This window comes from Triticum aestivum, chromosome 7D, assembly GCF_018294505.1.
Source record: "Triticum aestivum cultivar Chinese Spring chromosome 7D, IWGSC CS RefSeq v2.1, whole genome shotgun sequence".
Lineage (NCBI taxonomy): Eukaryota > Viridiplantae > Streptophyta > Magnoliopsida > Poales > Poaceae > Triticum > Triticum aestivum.
The window spans coordinates 498930844-498945049 of record NC_057814.1 but is presented as its reverse complement, the minus strand read 5'-3'; the positions used below and the strand labels follow the sequence as shown (position 1 = coordinate 498945049).

Below are 14206 nucleotides of genomic sequence, written 5' to 3'. Positions count from 1 at the left end.
AGTATTCACAGTGAATGCTTCCTCGACTTGGCACGAGGTCGAGTATGATTTGCAGCTCTTAAAGAAATGTAGTATTTGGCATGTGGAAAATGGGGCCAGCATCCGGGCATGGCATGACCCCTAGGTCCCTCGCGGTGCATCATACCAGCCGATTACCACGCGGCATCGATGTCCCTTGCTCTGGGTCTCGGATTTCCAGATGGCTGATAGTTGGTTCATATGGACTGCTCAACCCATATAGCAAAACTTCTTCCATGTGGACATTGCAGAGGTTCTAAATATCAAACCATTGGGGCGCCTTGAGGAAGACTTTATCGCCTGGCATCCTGACAAGCACTATTTGTTCTCAGTTCGTACTGCCTATGCGCTTGGCCTACAGGTGATCATGGAGTAACATGGGATTGTTGTGACAAATGTGTACCCCGACGGTACACACCCGGCCTGAAAGCTCATTTGGAAATGCTCTGCACCGCTAAAAGTACACATACTTGCATGGAAATTTGCTGGAATCACATGGTGATTGTGGTATATGCGGGTGCTCTCATGCGAAAAAGATGTGGGGTGCTATGCGCTCAACTTGGGATCTCCCCACGAAAGCATGCTTCTCTTTGATGCGGATGAAAATGGCTTCTTCGGCTGCTATATGAGCTAAATGAGAAGCAACGGTTGATGGTACTCATGCTCTTGTGGGGGATATGGCACGTTCAGAATGAGATAACACATGATAAACCTAAGGTGCCAGTTGAAGCTTCAAGGAGATTCCTCTCTAGTTATGTGGAGAATCTCTTGCTAATTAAGCAGCACCAGAAAGAAGACATGGTGAAGCGCAAGCAAGTGGTGAACTATTCTGGGAGGATACAAGGGTGGTAAAATGACAGGGCTCTGCCGACGTCGATGCAACGGGAACGACCTGCTAATGGGAAGGTGAATCATCCCCCATTGTAGCAGTCGCTTTGGCAGTCTCTCCTGCAAGCTTTTGAACTTTTTTTATTCATCTCCAACCCGGCGCTAGGAGCCCGAAATATTTAGCTTCAAAGTTGTTTGGGTAATAAGTAACACCTCTTTCATGGTTTCACCTCTTGCGTTGCCTAGGACACGCTAAGTCAAAGAGGATAAGCAACGCACTGCGTGTTGGCTAGGGAATTTTCCTTCGGAAGTTAGTGATTCCGATGATTGTAATACTTTGTTTAATTAATGCTATCAGATAATAAATGATGGTGTGCAATGTCCACAGACTAAGCACTCGCCAACATTTCATTTTCAATCCCAAGTCATCTGCCGCATAATCAGTTAAGCATTTTGGATTGGATCAACATCTCACAGACTCGCAGGGCAAGAAGACATCAACTCATGTATTGGTGTGTTGACCTCGGATCACGAGATCAACATCAAGTGTTGACCCTGAGATTTGGCATGTTTGTACGGTTGTACCATCTCCTCTACATGTATGCGTTTGTTAGTATCTCTCAGAACATATGAATATTGTTTGGTGTCCATCTCCTCTACGACTGCATTCATTTGCGTGCAAGCAACCACTCCCAGAGAAAATGGCGACGATTCAATGATGGGGACGTCTTTGATCCACGTAGCTGTGTTAGGTGCACAAGCAAGATTATAATATATGGGCAAAGTGCTTGTGTTCAGGTGCCCGAAACGGATTTTCTCGATTTATTATACTAGATCTCTTTCGTGACTGAACTAAGCAGACAATTCAGGCGGCGATTAACTAAATAACTACCGATAATTCGTGCCATAGATGCATAAAAAATACTGGAGCTAATGTAAATGGTCTGCGTCATGCCCTGGGACGGGTATGTGCAGTACACTGGAATCAAATATCTTCATCACGCCCACCAGCATTTCGCACCAGACATTTAAGTGAAGAGTTAAAGCGTGGCAGACCCTTCATCTGGTCACCATTTAAATGGTCTGCGTTACATTAACATGCGGATTCGCTTGTATCCAGCTCATAAGATGGCTAGCTACCAACTCATGTACGCGTACTTTGCCCAATTAAACTGTGTATTGTTTGGGTATTCATTCTATTCAGATTTCATCCTTGCACGCATCATGTCTTAAAAATCCGCATCGATAATGGAATCACTAAAAAGACTTATATTTAGAAATAGAGTGAGTAGATTGGTTATGCACGTGCATTGTTGCCGGATGCCTCGAAGCTTGGTGTTGTCAAAAGGAAAAAAGGAAAAAAAATCATAGCGAGATTTTATGAAAACAAATCCCACGTGTACACACTGAGATCGTAGCGGCAAACATTCGTTCATTAATAATTTGTTCTTGTGTGCGCCACAAAAAGACTTGCAACAGATGACGATAGACAGCTAAGCCTTGAATGACGCCCTTTTCAAGGACGCGTACGAGAAGGGCGACCTTGCCAACACCACGCGTGTACGAGAGAAAGAGCGACCATGGGCTGTTCAGACCACAAACCCAGAGCCGACATACCGAGCTCACGGTACGAGATGAACAACGCAACAGAAGATCACAGCAGATTGCCTGATCGGCCTTTCGCAGGTTACAACCATGTTATCTACAGCAAGCTAGACGAGCATTCAGTGGGAACAGGCAGAACCAGGCATCCAAATGTTGTTCTCTAGTTTCAGGTTTACATCTCTGAAAAATACACCTAACCGTTCCAGATTCAGAGCGGATTGCGTCAGGAGAAAAAGCTCACACGCTAAACAAGCCCCTCTAGCCGGGGCGAGAAACAGAAGAGCACATGAAGTGCAAGCAAACAGGTTTTCCCTACAAATGGGAACTGGGGTAACAGGAGAAACCAAAGACGAGGCCACCAACTAACCATATGCGGTCTCTGTTGCTTCCAAACAGTCATCATCTGAAAACAACAGCGTAGCGATCAGATCAAATGTATCTCAGGAGGATCGACAGGTCAGGTATCACATGACATTTGGATATACTCCCTCCGTCCCAAAATAAGTGTCTCGACTTTGTACTAACTTTAGTACGAAGTTGTACTATAGTTGAGACACTTATTTACAAAGTTGTACTGTAGTTGAGACACTTATTTTGGGACGGAGGGAATAGTATATAAGTACATACTAGACACTTACTGTGCGGCGGCGGTAGGCTACCTCTTCCGCTTCCCGCCTGAGCCTCCGACGGCCTTCCCTGCAGACCCAGGAGCTTTTGATCTTGCTGCTGGCGCCTTCTTTGCGCTCGACCCGTTGCCATTGCTCTTCAGGTTGAGCTGCACTTGAATTCCTGCGAGTGGAATCCAACATATAAATTAGTTATTATATATCCTGGCGATAATAACAATATCAAACAAGGCAGAATATGACAAATAACCTTTCTTATTATCACTCTGCAGGTCCAGTTTTGGCTTCGAGTCACCAGGCACAAGTTCATCTGAAAGAAAAACAGGAGCAGTCTATGCGCTGAAAATTGACTAGTACAAAAAATAAACTAGGTATGACTCTCAGCTGCGCCGATCTGTACAGCGGTGATACAAAAAACTACCATCCAAAATTACATCGTTGATGCTATATATTAGGCGTATAAATATGAACACAGCACTGTTTGGTTTATTTGACAGGCATAGCTACACAAACATTTCCAAGATCAGAGAAGACAAAATTCATCACACCTGGAGTACATAATAATTAAAAAATGCAAAGTTTCTTGTGATGGAACAACAATTCCATGACCCTCCCAACAGTTTTCTGGCATTACTAAAGAACATCAGGAGTACCCAGAAAAGAAAAGAGCATCAGGCTCTGAGCAATTTGCTAGCATCTGTGACAGATCTATAAGCCTGACTGAAGACCAGATTCCAAGTTTCTCATTGAATTTCTGCCCCTGCTGCAAACCCATTTATGCTTTTATGCAAGTAGGAATATATTAGGTACAGCAACAATGCTCTGCAGAAAACAATTCTTCTAGCAGTGCATTGCATGTTACAGATAATGCACTCTGATATCCCACTTTTCACAGAACAAACTACATGGGAGTAGGCCTGAATTTGGCGGTAATGCAAACTAAAAAAAGAGCCTGACTGACCACTGTGATCCTTCCGACTGAATGTTAGAAGTTTGGAGCAAATAAGTACAGACAAAAACGTAGTCTTATTACAGATATTTATTCATAGTTCCTTGGACTGATGATTACTCGATTAGTATCTCTGCCAACACCAGATACACCGTATCATGACTGGCTAAAGACATACTGTATGGCATGTTACAGATAAAATAACGAATGAAAATGCATATGAAAATGTTGTAGCAATACTGGTACCAATTGTGTCAACAGATTTATCTGTATTCCTAAAACAGAACACACTAATCAATATGTACAACAGCAAGCATTAAAGATTAAAGATTCTCTTTTGGTACAATATATTCATTTACCGAGAAAAAAGCACGTACCATCATTTTCAGCATCAGACAATTCCTCTTCATCACCTTCTGCAGATGCTACTCCAGTTTCTTCAGGCAAACTCTCATCCAATGGCTCCAGGATTGCTGCCACTCGTTTCTTTAAAGTTTTTTTCATGCCAGGGATATTTATTAGATCTGCTGATCGAACAACACGAGAGCTACTTCCTTGTTTGTATGCCTTCGTCAAGGCACTTTTAACAGCTGGTTGAATACCATCCATAGGATTTGGATGGCCCTGCAGAACAAAAATGTATTCAGCACCATGTAAAGGAAAGAGGGTAATCAAATTACATTGAAACAACATTGCTCAACTAAGACATTATCCTGCTTGGATGCTTCAATAAATTAATTTGAGCAGTGAACTTAGTTGTAATGATAAAGATCTGAATTGAACAACAATGCACCGAAAAACAAATAAAGGACCTAATCTTTGACAAGCTACATAAGCTTGTGGAGTTGATGGCAAATACTGCGATACTGAAAACATACATTGTCCGACCAAGTAGATTCTATTGTTTCTTTGTTGTATTTTTTAACTTGTCTCTGTATTCTCATCACTACTGCACGAATTATCATGTCCAGAATTCCACACCATCACGAGCTTCATATTTCACTGATGTTTTCAAGCAATTTTTATAGCTCCCACGATGCAAACTATGAAAACATTACACAGAAGACAAATGCAACAGTTGCCGATGCAATTACCACAAACACGTTCTCAAAATAATTAGCACAGTGCAACATAGTTTGCATCATCTAGAATATCTACAATGGATAACTTTAACATTACATTAAACCAAATACGTTTAAGTATATGTATTATCTGTCAACTAAATTGCCACTCAAAGAGACAGTTAATGAACACCATCAGGCAGTTTTTAGAATAATAACCAACCTTAAATTTAGATAATTCAACAAGCGTGTCAAAGTCTTCCTGGCTTAAAGAGTAGGTATCCATAAACTCCACCACCTTTTGGACAGCTTCCTCCTGCAGAAAATTACAAATATAAGATCACCGGCAGATTTCTCAGTTAAAAGGTTTCTCCATGGGAGATTACTGCATTGCAAACGAACAACCAATAGTGTGTGTGCAGAGTGCATATTTTGCCAACGAAAGAAATACTAATTCTAAGATGATAATAGTTGAATTGAGAAAGCATGCAAAGTTGCAAGCCTTTGTGTGTCAAACCCCGCCTAGCCCCTTGACAAAATCCTTAAATAACAAAAATAAGATTTCTCCTCTTTTTATTAAAAATAAAATTAGCCAATTCATCATGCATTACTTCCTCACAAGGAGCAGACCTGTCAAGGTACACAATTCGGACAATATGCAGCAATATGCTTGAACAAATGCAGCAGTTGACATATGATACTTCGATGAATCTTCTGTGGAAGCTTTGAACAAAAAATCAATTTTATGCTTCGCTCATTTAGTGAATGATCAAGAGTAGTCCAAGAAGGTCATGATAAACAATACCTTCGGCATTGTCTTCAGTGGGCCAGTCAACTGTCTCAAGAGAAGAGTGAGATAATCGAGCCTCAACGCCTCCCTGCAGATTCCAACAATTACAAGACTGAGACTACAATGAAACATAGCACAGATCCTTTACGGTCTTTCAAGTTACAACTTTTGTCAAAGGATCTTGAGTTCTGGTAAATGATTAGTTGTTTACAACACAAAGACGATCTGTTTTCTCAGCTTACATGGTTTGAAATAGAAAATCATAATCTTCCATCTCGAAGATGTGACCAAGGCAAGTTAAGAGAAGGGTAAGGCACCCTTTAATTCGCTGACTGTTGAGGCACTTGTTCATAAGTAGTTACATTGGAAAATGAGCAAGCCATGTCCAGCAACTAATAGTTGGCTGGCCACTTAAAAGAAATTCATGACCCATATATTTTTCCTAGCAGATGATAATGTGGTCCTTGTCTTAACTCATGCTGAAAGTTCCATATCATTTTATCATGGTTACAAGTAATAAAACAATTAGCCAAGAAAATCATTAGCTTGTTTTTTTGTTCTCTGATCTATGTCGATAATCCAACAATCAATGTACATAAGTACCCTACTCTTTACCAGTGAAAAACATGGTTCTGGTGGTTCCAGGGTAAGTATCAATTTTACTACTAATCCAGAAACTTAACAAAGTAGGATTCGGCAGAAAGCAAGCTAGTTTTGGACTATACCCACCTATCCAAATTAGCTTGCTGTGATGCAAGAATATGACTATGGACATCTTCCAGTAGCCTTTTGTTTTTGTTAGTGGTTGAGTACTTGCCCAACCATCCACCAAACCTATTAAAGTTTCTTTCACCCTGCAAAAAATCATTATCCAGTTCAGTCTACTAAAATTCAGAAAAAATAGAATATACTCAATAGTAGTAATGGATGGTTAGGGTTTGAACTTTACTGCTTCAAGGACTTCTCTATTTCCATGCATCAAAGCAGCACTGAAATTTTTTGAAAGAGATTAGAAAACTGTGTTGAAACATTCGAATAAATCAATACCGCTACATATTAACCATTGGGAAAGATCAATGCACATACGGTACTATTGATGAAGCCAAACAGGCAGCTTGGGACAGCTGCCACTGTCGATATCTTCTTATTTGCACATTAACAATATCACCGTCCGCTATAGACTCAGCGGCACGGGCAAGATAATTCATTCTTTTAACTCCACTGTCATCCTTCCCAACGGCACTAGGCCGATAATTGATATAATTTTCCTATAATGGCACATATTAGCACACGAATATAACCAGGCTTAATGATAGAAGCAACTAGGGTAACAATAATTCAAAGACAGAAGCAGTCCTAAAGCACATATTTGTACACAATTCTGGTACACACCAACTAAACCATCATGTGTAGTTCAATACAGCAACTAATAGCTGGAATTTCTTTCATATAATAGCTGAGATGATTGAAAAGAAAAAATGAAAGCTAGCATCCAAGCTTTCCAGGAGAAACGTGTCAACATATGCAAAGCTGTAACAGCATTGCTATGAAATGGGAATGCCTTTGTGTTGACCAATTCAGAAATATTAGCCTAAGTTAGATGATGCACTAACAGTGCAGAGGCACGGTTGTGGGCTTCAGCAAGAGCGACCGGCCTCCAAGCATCACTAGCAGTGGAGCTTAGCTCATAGTGCTTAGGGGTGTGGCATGTGACATGGTTACCTACTCGCAGTCTTGTAGATTGACTTATTGTACCTGTCAATCCAAAAAAAGTCGAGAAACAAAAGTAGTCTGATGGATAACCTTAGGCACGCTACAATTTGTTAGGTGTGTGTTTGGTTTCTAGCCACAGTTATGGCTTGCCATGCTTTCTCATCCACATAAACATAACTTCCCGCCACACTTGTGGTTTCAGTTACCATGTATTGTCTAAGGGTAGTTGTGGTATGGTCAACCTTGAAGCAAACAAGACCTAAATTTGCAACAAAAAAACACAGATGCAATTTAGGCTCAACACTTAAATTGCACGCTATGACGGACTACTGATTACCATAACTTAAAAGAGTCGACATTTCAAAAAAAAATCAGCCATGAACTCTAACCACATCATTGGCATGTTGCCACCATGAACAAGCAAAACTGAAAAAATAAACAACCAAAACAAACTATTCATCCGTATTTAAAAAAATAACAAAAAAGTACTGGAAATGGAAGAAATATTGGTAAAAACATGTAAAAAAAGGATTTGATGACATGCCAGCGATGTGGCATTTAGTGGCATCTGCATGGCATCCACATCAGTCAAAACCACTTGGGAAACCGCTTTAGGTTGGAAAGTTGACTGTTCCAATAGTTTGAGGTTGCATTTCAAACGGTTTTAGAGTTCACAGTTGAAAGGTGAATTTTGGCCATAGTTCAGGGTTGAAAAGTGGAATTTTTTCATTACAATTATACAAGCATAAGTAGCTCTGCATTCAGTACACAGAAAAGAAATACATAGTAATAAAAAAATCATGATGCAAATGCGAAGGATTAACATTTGCACAGATGACAAAAACAAATTTGATTCAAAACCTGGATAATAAGGGGAACTAAATCAGGATCGCTCATGCTCAAGTCGATTCTCTCATCCATCCTTAGTCTCCCACCATTGAAACCGAATAGCCTGAAAGTTGAATAAATAACCATGAAGAACACTAGGTTTGAAAGCCATTCAAGCAATTAACCAAGTATAAGCATAGATACATTTAATTAGACGGGAGTGAGCATGGAACTAAGTGAATGAAAAAAATATCATTTGATCTGCTTAAATCTCACTAATCTATATAAAAAAGATAAAAGCAAACTGACAAATTAATTGCAGGGGCAAACAGTTTCAACTTCCAAGTGTCTAAACTAGTTGGGAATTGACATGTTTAGCCATTACAAAAAGCTACTGAGTCTTGTTCTCCAAAAAATACCAAAATCTATAGGGCATCATCTTCTTTTGACCGCTTCTAGGGCTGCATCTCAGTACATGTACAAACGTTTTATCCTAAATCAATTTAGCAACAAATGAAACCTTTAGATGAAGCTCAACGTCATCAGCACCAGCATCATCATGTACTTAAGTCAGGTACTTTTCCAACGGATATACAGTAGAAACTAGGAAAATGGTGGAGTTAGTTTTTTTTAAGGCAGCCCGGTGCATGTAGCTCCCGCTTGCGCAGGGTCCGGGGAAGGGTCCGACCACTTCGGGTCTATTGTATATCTGTAATGTGATATGTTCCCAATGCTAATAAAAAGTAACCCATCCCCAAAAGAAATGACTGGATCAAATACATTTGCATTAATAAGATCAAAACAGGGCGAGCAGAGTAAGTGATCGGAAAACTTTGTTAATCCTTAACACTTCCATAATTAGACAGGATATGTAGTTTCACACCAAACGCGAATTAATCAATAAACATGAAGAGATCATTGAAAGACTGACAATAAATATTCTAAATAACTCCATAGAATGACATTGATATACTAAAAAGAAGGAATAATACTTGTCCACAGCCGTGAAGGGAGAGATATCTTCATCTTTTGAGCTACTATTAAGACGCAACCTTATATCATCATATTTGACCACAGACTGAGAGAGACTCATGTATTGCAAATGGTTGAGTGCCATGCGAATATCCCCATGTACTCTTTCTGCAAGCTCTTCCATTGCATTCTAGCAGATGAGAAACCATATATTAGCAACTGAACGTGAAATATGCAAAGAATATTATGTGATTTAGTATTGAATTAGTTGAGCTATGTTTCCACTTTTTTTGAAGTTTTGACCATCAATAAGAACAGAACCCTGAGAACATATTGAACACACCTCTTGAGCTTGAATGCCTTCTTTTCTGGCAATCTCCATCAACCTCTTGCCCATCTGTTGAGTACAGAAGTTAAAACAAACCCCAAAACACAATTTGTTTTGTTAGAAATACAAATAGTGCTGAACCTGTCCCATATTAGTATATATAGTGTGAGGAGATGGGAGAAGTAAACCAGAAAAAACATAAAGTCAAAAAAGAAGCAACTTTTGCCAACAATTAAAAAAAATACCAAAATGAATATAACCACGTTTTCTTATGTTCAGAAAAAACATTAAGAAGGCGGATTTTATCAGATTAACTGGGTAGCAGCAAGCAATTGAGAACAGCAGTTCAGTTGTCATAGGTACGGGCAATAATAGGGTAATAGACAATAGTAGGAAAGCAAACAATAATTTACATCAATCATTAGAATATGGTGGCATGAAATAACCTGCTGCTTTGTTGGTTTCCTGAAGTTGAGTAGCAAACAGTAATTTACAAGGCTCTTCAGCTTCTGGCTATAACGATCATTACAAATGCAAACTATAGGAATCTTGGATATCTTGATGCTGGCAATAAGATCAGCAACTCCACCTCTATCACCAGCAGACATACCATCAACTTCGTCCATGATTAGTACAGCCTTAGGCTTCTTTGTCCTGTGAAATTGCTCCACACTTCATATAACAATAAAAACAAATCAAAGTGCAAAAGTTCAGGATATTGTAGTACAGACCGGTTGTCACTATAATTCAGAGTAGCATTGCTGATAAGCTCTTTTATAGAATTTGATGTGCTCCCCCCAACACCTTTCTCGATCTTGGAGTCTGCTTTACCACGACTATCACTTGCATTAACCTGTTATGCATATATTACTCATTTAAATTTATGACTCAAAGGTAAATAAAGAACACATAATTACCTGAAAGATAAATAAGTGAAGTATGTAAGAACAAAGACACACCTCAATGGCCTGCAATCCAAGCATCTGACTAACAACTTTTGCAGTTGTAGTCTTACCAATGCCTGGAGGTCCACTCAGCAATACAGCTTTTTTAGCTCCACCATCGACCTGCTTCTTTCCTTTGCCCTTTTGGCCAGAATGAAGGAATTGATCCTCCCAACTTTTCAACCAATCATGAAGTTGTTTAACCTATATACATTAGAAGTTCGTCAATGCTCCCCGGAAAAAAACAATCCTTCATACTAAGTTATGTGTGCATAGATGTACATGACCAAAATAAGCAAAATGCAGAATTTCTCACCATTGATTGGTTGCCAACTATGTCGTTTGGAACTTTTGGCCGATATTTCTCTGTCCATTGCAAAGAACCGCGGTCAACAACCTTGACCTTTTGGTTGTTGGTGGAGTTGCTTTCTTTATTACTCTTTGAGGGAGTACTCTTGCCCATGGTACCGACTTGATCGACAGCTAAAAATTCAAAATCAAGATATGCATAAGCATCAACAACATGAGAAATGTCAATATTAAGAAAATAAATCATATCAATGGCATGTTATTTGCAGGATCAACCTAACATCTACTCCCTCCATCCCAAAGTAAGTGTCGCTGAATTAGTATAACTTTGTACTAAATCAGCGACACTTATTTTGGGACGGAGGGAGTACAAAGTTAGGAGTGAACTACCACGGTAATTATGTTCCAGGTTAATGCAACTAAGCAGGATTATGTTTGTCCTATAAACTATAGATGCATTACAATTTAGAAGTTCCTGGTTACCTCTTCTTTCAGCTTTAACTGGAGAGCTCTTCGTCTGTGACTTCTGTAGCTTTTCTGAATTGCTGTTACCTTCATGTTTATTTACAGGAGCCTTTGCAGGCTTTGATTTCCGGATCATATCAAATAACCCATCTTCAGTCAAGAACGGGACGCTGCAATAAACGTGAGCATGTATCAAGCAGTGACAATTAAAAACAAACTTACAGAGTCCTTCTCAAAATAAAGCCATCAAGTAATACCCCAGATCTTTTGCTTTATTAGATTTCACTCCCCCAATATCTTCATCAGCCAATAGGTAACTCTGCCAACAAGCGATGTCAAGTTGTCAACAAAGATATAAGCCATTAATACTTACAGCGGCAACTTTTATAATACTACACATACCGTCTTTTTACTAATTGAACCGGTAACACGTCCCCCGTAACGCTTTATTAGATCACCCGCTTCCTCCCGTTCAAGACTGCAGACAAACAGAAAATTATGATTATTTACTGGCCAGATCATCTCAATAAAGAAAGTTGGAAGTGTTAAGATAATTATGTGCATTGGCCGTTGCATGATCAGAAAACAAAACACTTCGGTATAAAAAAATGAAGAAAGTAACCCGCACCTGTCAAGGGTACCACTTATGACAAATGTCAGACCAGCTAAACAGTCAGGGGCACCCTCTGGGACTTCCTACAGAACATGGAATGAACAGTTTAGGGTTGAACCTTTCAGAACATGGAATGAACAGTTTCGGGTTGGGCATTTCAGAAACTTATGACAAGAACTATGAATTACCTTCTCCCCTTTGTGAGGGGGGTCCTTCCTTTCACCAAAATTCATGAAACCTCTCCCACCCCCTCCTCTACCTCTTCCCCCAGGAGTAGCTCCTGCTCCTCTGCCTCCTCTTCCCCTTGCAGCTGCTTTGGAAGGGGTCTTGTCATCTTCATCCATCCTATCCTCCTCACCATCATCATCAAGACCAGTAGTAGTCTTTCCATGAGCCGTTCCTCCTCCTCTTCCAACCCTTCCCCTTCCCCTTCCTCTTCCCCTTCCGGCTGCTTTGGAAGGGGTCTTAGCATCTTCATCCATCCTGTCCTCCCCACCATCATCATCATGACTGGTAGTCTTTCCATGGGCTGCTCCTGCTCCTCTTCCTCCCCTTCCCCTTCCTCTTCCCCTTCCAGCTGCTTTGGAAGGGGTCTCGGCATCTTCATCCATCCTTTCGTCCTGGTCATCATCATTAGATGCAGCCTTCAACTTCTTTAGTGGTGGTGGCTTCACTGGAGTTTTCTTTTTCGAAGGCGCCACAAAGTCGTCGTCGTCGTCTTCTTCATCCTTAAGGGCCTTGTTTGCTGCGAAAGGCTTGATGTCATCCTCAAGGTCCTCGCTGCTTTTCTGAAGTTTCCTTTTAGAAGAACTCTTCTCAGCAACATCTGCATCTTTTTCTGTTTTGGGTGCAAAGTACTTGCTTGTCTTCCTTCTAACTGAAGCATCTTGATTGCCAGGCACCTGCATGGTCCAGATACAGTATTTGATTACAGGTGACGTATATAAACTGGGGGACATCAAATAATTTAGGTCAGTGGAAGCAACCAAAGAATTAAAGCGAGCCATTGGTCTAACTGCGATGGTGGTACAAGAATATACCCAGCTTAGAATCTGATTGACAGTACTATCTGCTAATACATCCTTATATCATGGGCTCATGGTGCACAACCAGACATGAAACATCAAAGTCGGTTCTTAAACTGTATAAACAGTGCATGCGAAAATCAAATCTAGAATCTTTTTGGGTGGTCTGTGTATATATATAACGATATTAATGTATGGTTTGCACAAAAGATTCCAACACTGATTAGCAGAAGGAATAAGGCATTTTAACAGGTTATGGTTGGGCCACTGCCGCAGGAAATGCATTAATCTAGAATTATTAAACTGTATGACCGAGGAAAATCGAGTTGCTGAGCCGATGCACTGCATCCTGGACAGCAATGCTAGAGAAAACAAACCGCTAAAGAAGACCTAGAAAAGCACCGAACCAACCAGATGAACGAAGAAGCAGAAAGAAAGAAGTCAGCATTCTACCGAAGATGTCGCGGCCTTCTCGGGGATGCTGAGCACAGGCTTCTTGGCCGCCGCCGGCGCGGCGCCGGCGGCAGAGGGCTTGGCCGCACCGGCATTCTTGTCGTGCGGCTTCATGAACCATTTCCTGATGTCCGACGACTGCGCCACAAGAAATCCAAGAACGGCGAAACCGTCAGCCGAGAAGAGCGGATCGAAAAACCAACCTTCCGCGTCGAACCAAGAAACCTGGATTAGCGAGGGGTCAAGAAAGAACTCACCATGTCAGTCCTGGCCCGGAAAAGCCCGGCACCGGCGCGCGAACTCGCCGGTTCTTGGCTCAATCGCGACGGGGAACCCTCTAGGGTTTTAGGGGCGTGGGCGTCGTCGCCTCCTTGCCCTCGATTTGGGTCGAATGGCGCCGCTAGGTATTGGCGCCACGCGCAAGCGGGGGGGCGATGACGGGAGAGGAGGAGGAGGAGGAGGGGGGAGGCGGCGGTGGCAGTGCGGGGTGGTTTCGGGTGGATGGGAGGGCGGAGGGGGGTGGGGGGAGACTGCGGGTCGGCGACGGCGGACGGGGGCTTGGCGACGGGTGGGCGTTCGGGTTTACCCGAAAATTGTCAACAAAAAAAACGGAGATTCGGGAGGGGGAGAATCCTGATATAAGTATCTAGGGAGAACATGGGCCTCCTCAGAGCTTAGC

The 14206-nt window shown here is 41.3% G+C and overlaps 1 protein-coding gene across 1 annotated transcript; it reads right to left on the bottom strand.

Annotated features, from left to right (window-relative positions):
* Positions 1–2569: 2569 nt before the first annotated feature.
* Positions 2570–14092, bottom strand: LOC123170123 (replication factor C subunit 1). Its single transcript, XM_044587963.1, has 23 exons — positions 13785–14092; positions 13528–13665; positions 12238–12951; positions 12065–12132; positions 11839–11914; positions 11694–11755; positions 11455–11606; positions 10979–11145; positions 10678–10866; positions 10450–10571; positions 10165–10372; positions 9734–9787; positions 9411–9580; positions 8452–8542; positions 6964–7145; positions 6827–6866; positions 6607–6731; positions 5893–5965; positions 5311–5403; positions 4404–4650; positions 3328–3387; positions 3090–3240; positions 2570–2854 (listed from the first exon to the last, which is right to left on the bottom strand). The coding sequence occupies exons 1-22, from the start codon at positions 13785–13787 to the stop codon at positions 3107–3109; spliced, it is 3168 nt and encodes a 1055-aa protein (XP_044443898.1). The 5' UTR covers positions 13788–14092; the 3' UTR covers positions 2570–2854; positions 3090–3106.
* Between the last annotated feature and the right edge of the window lie 114 nt (positions 14093–14206).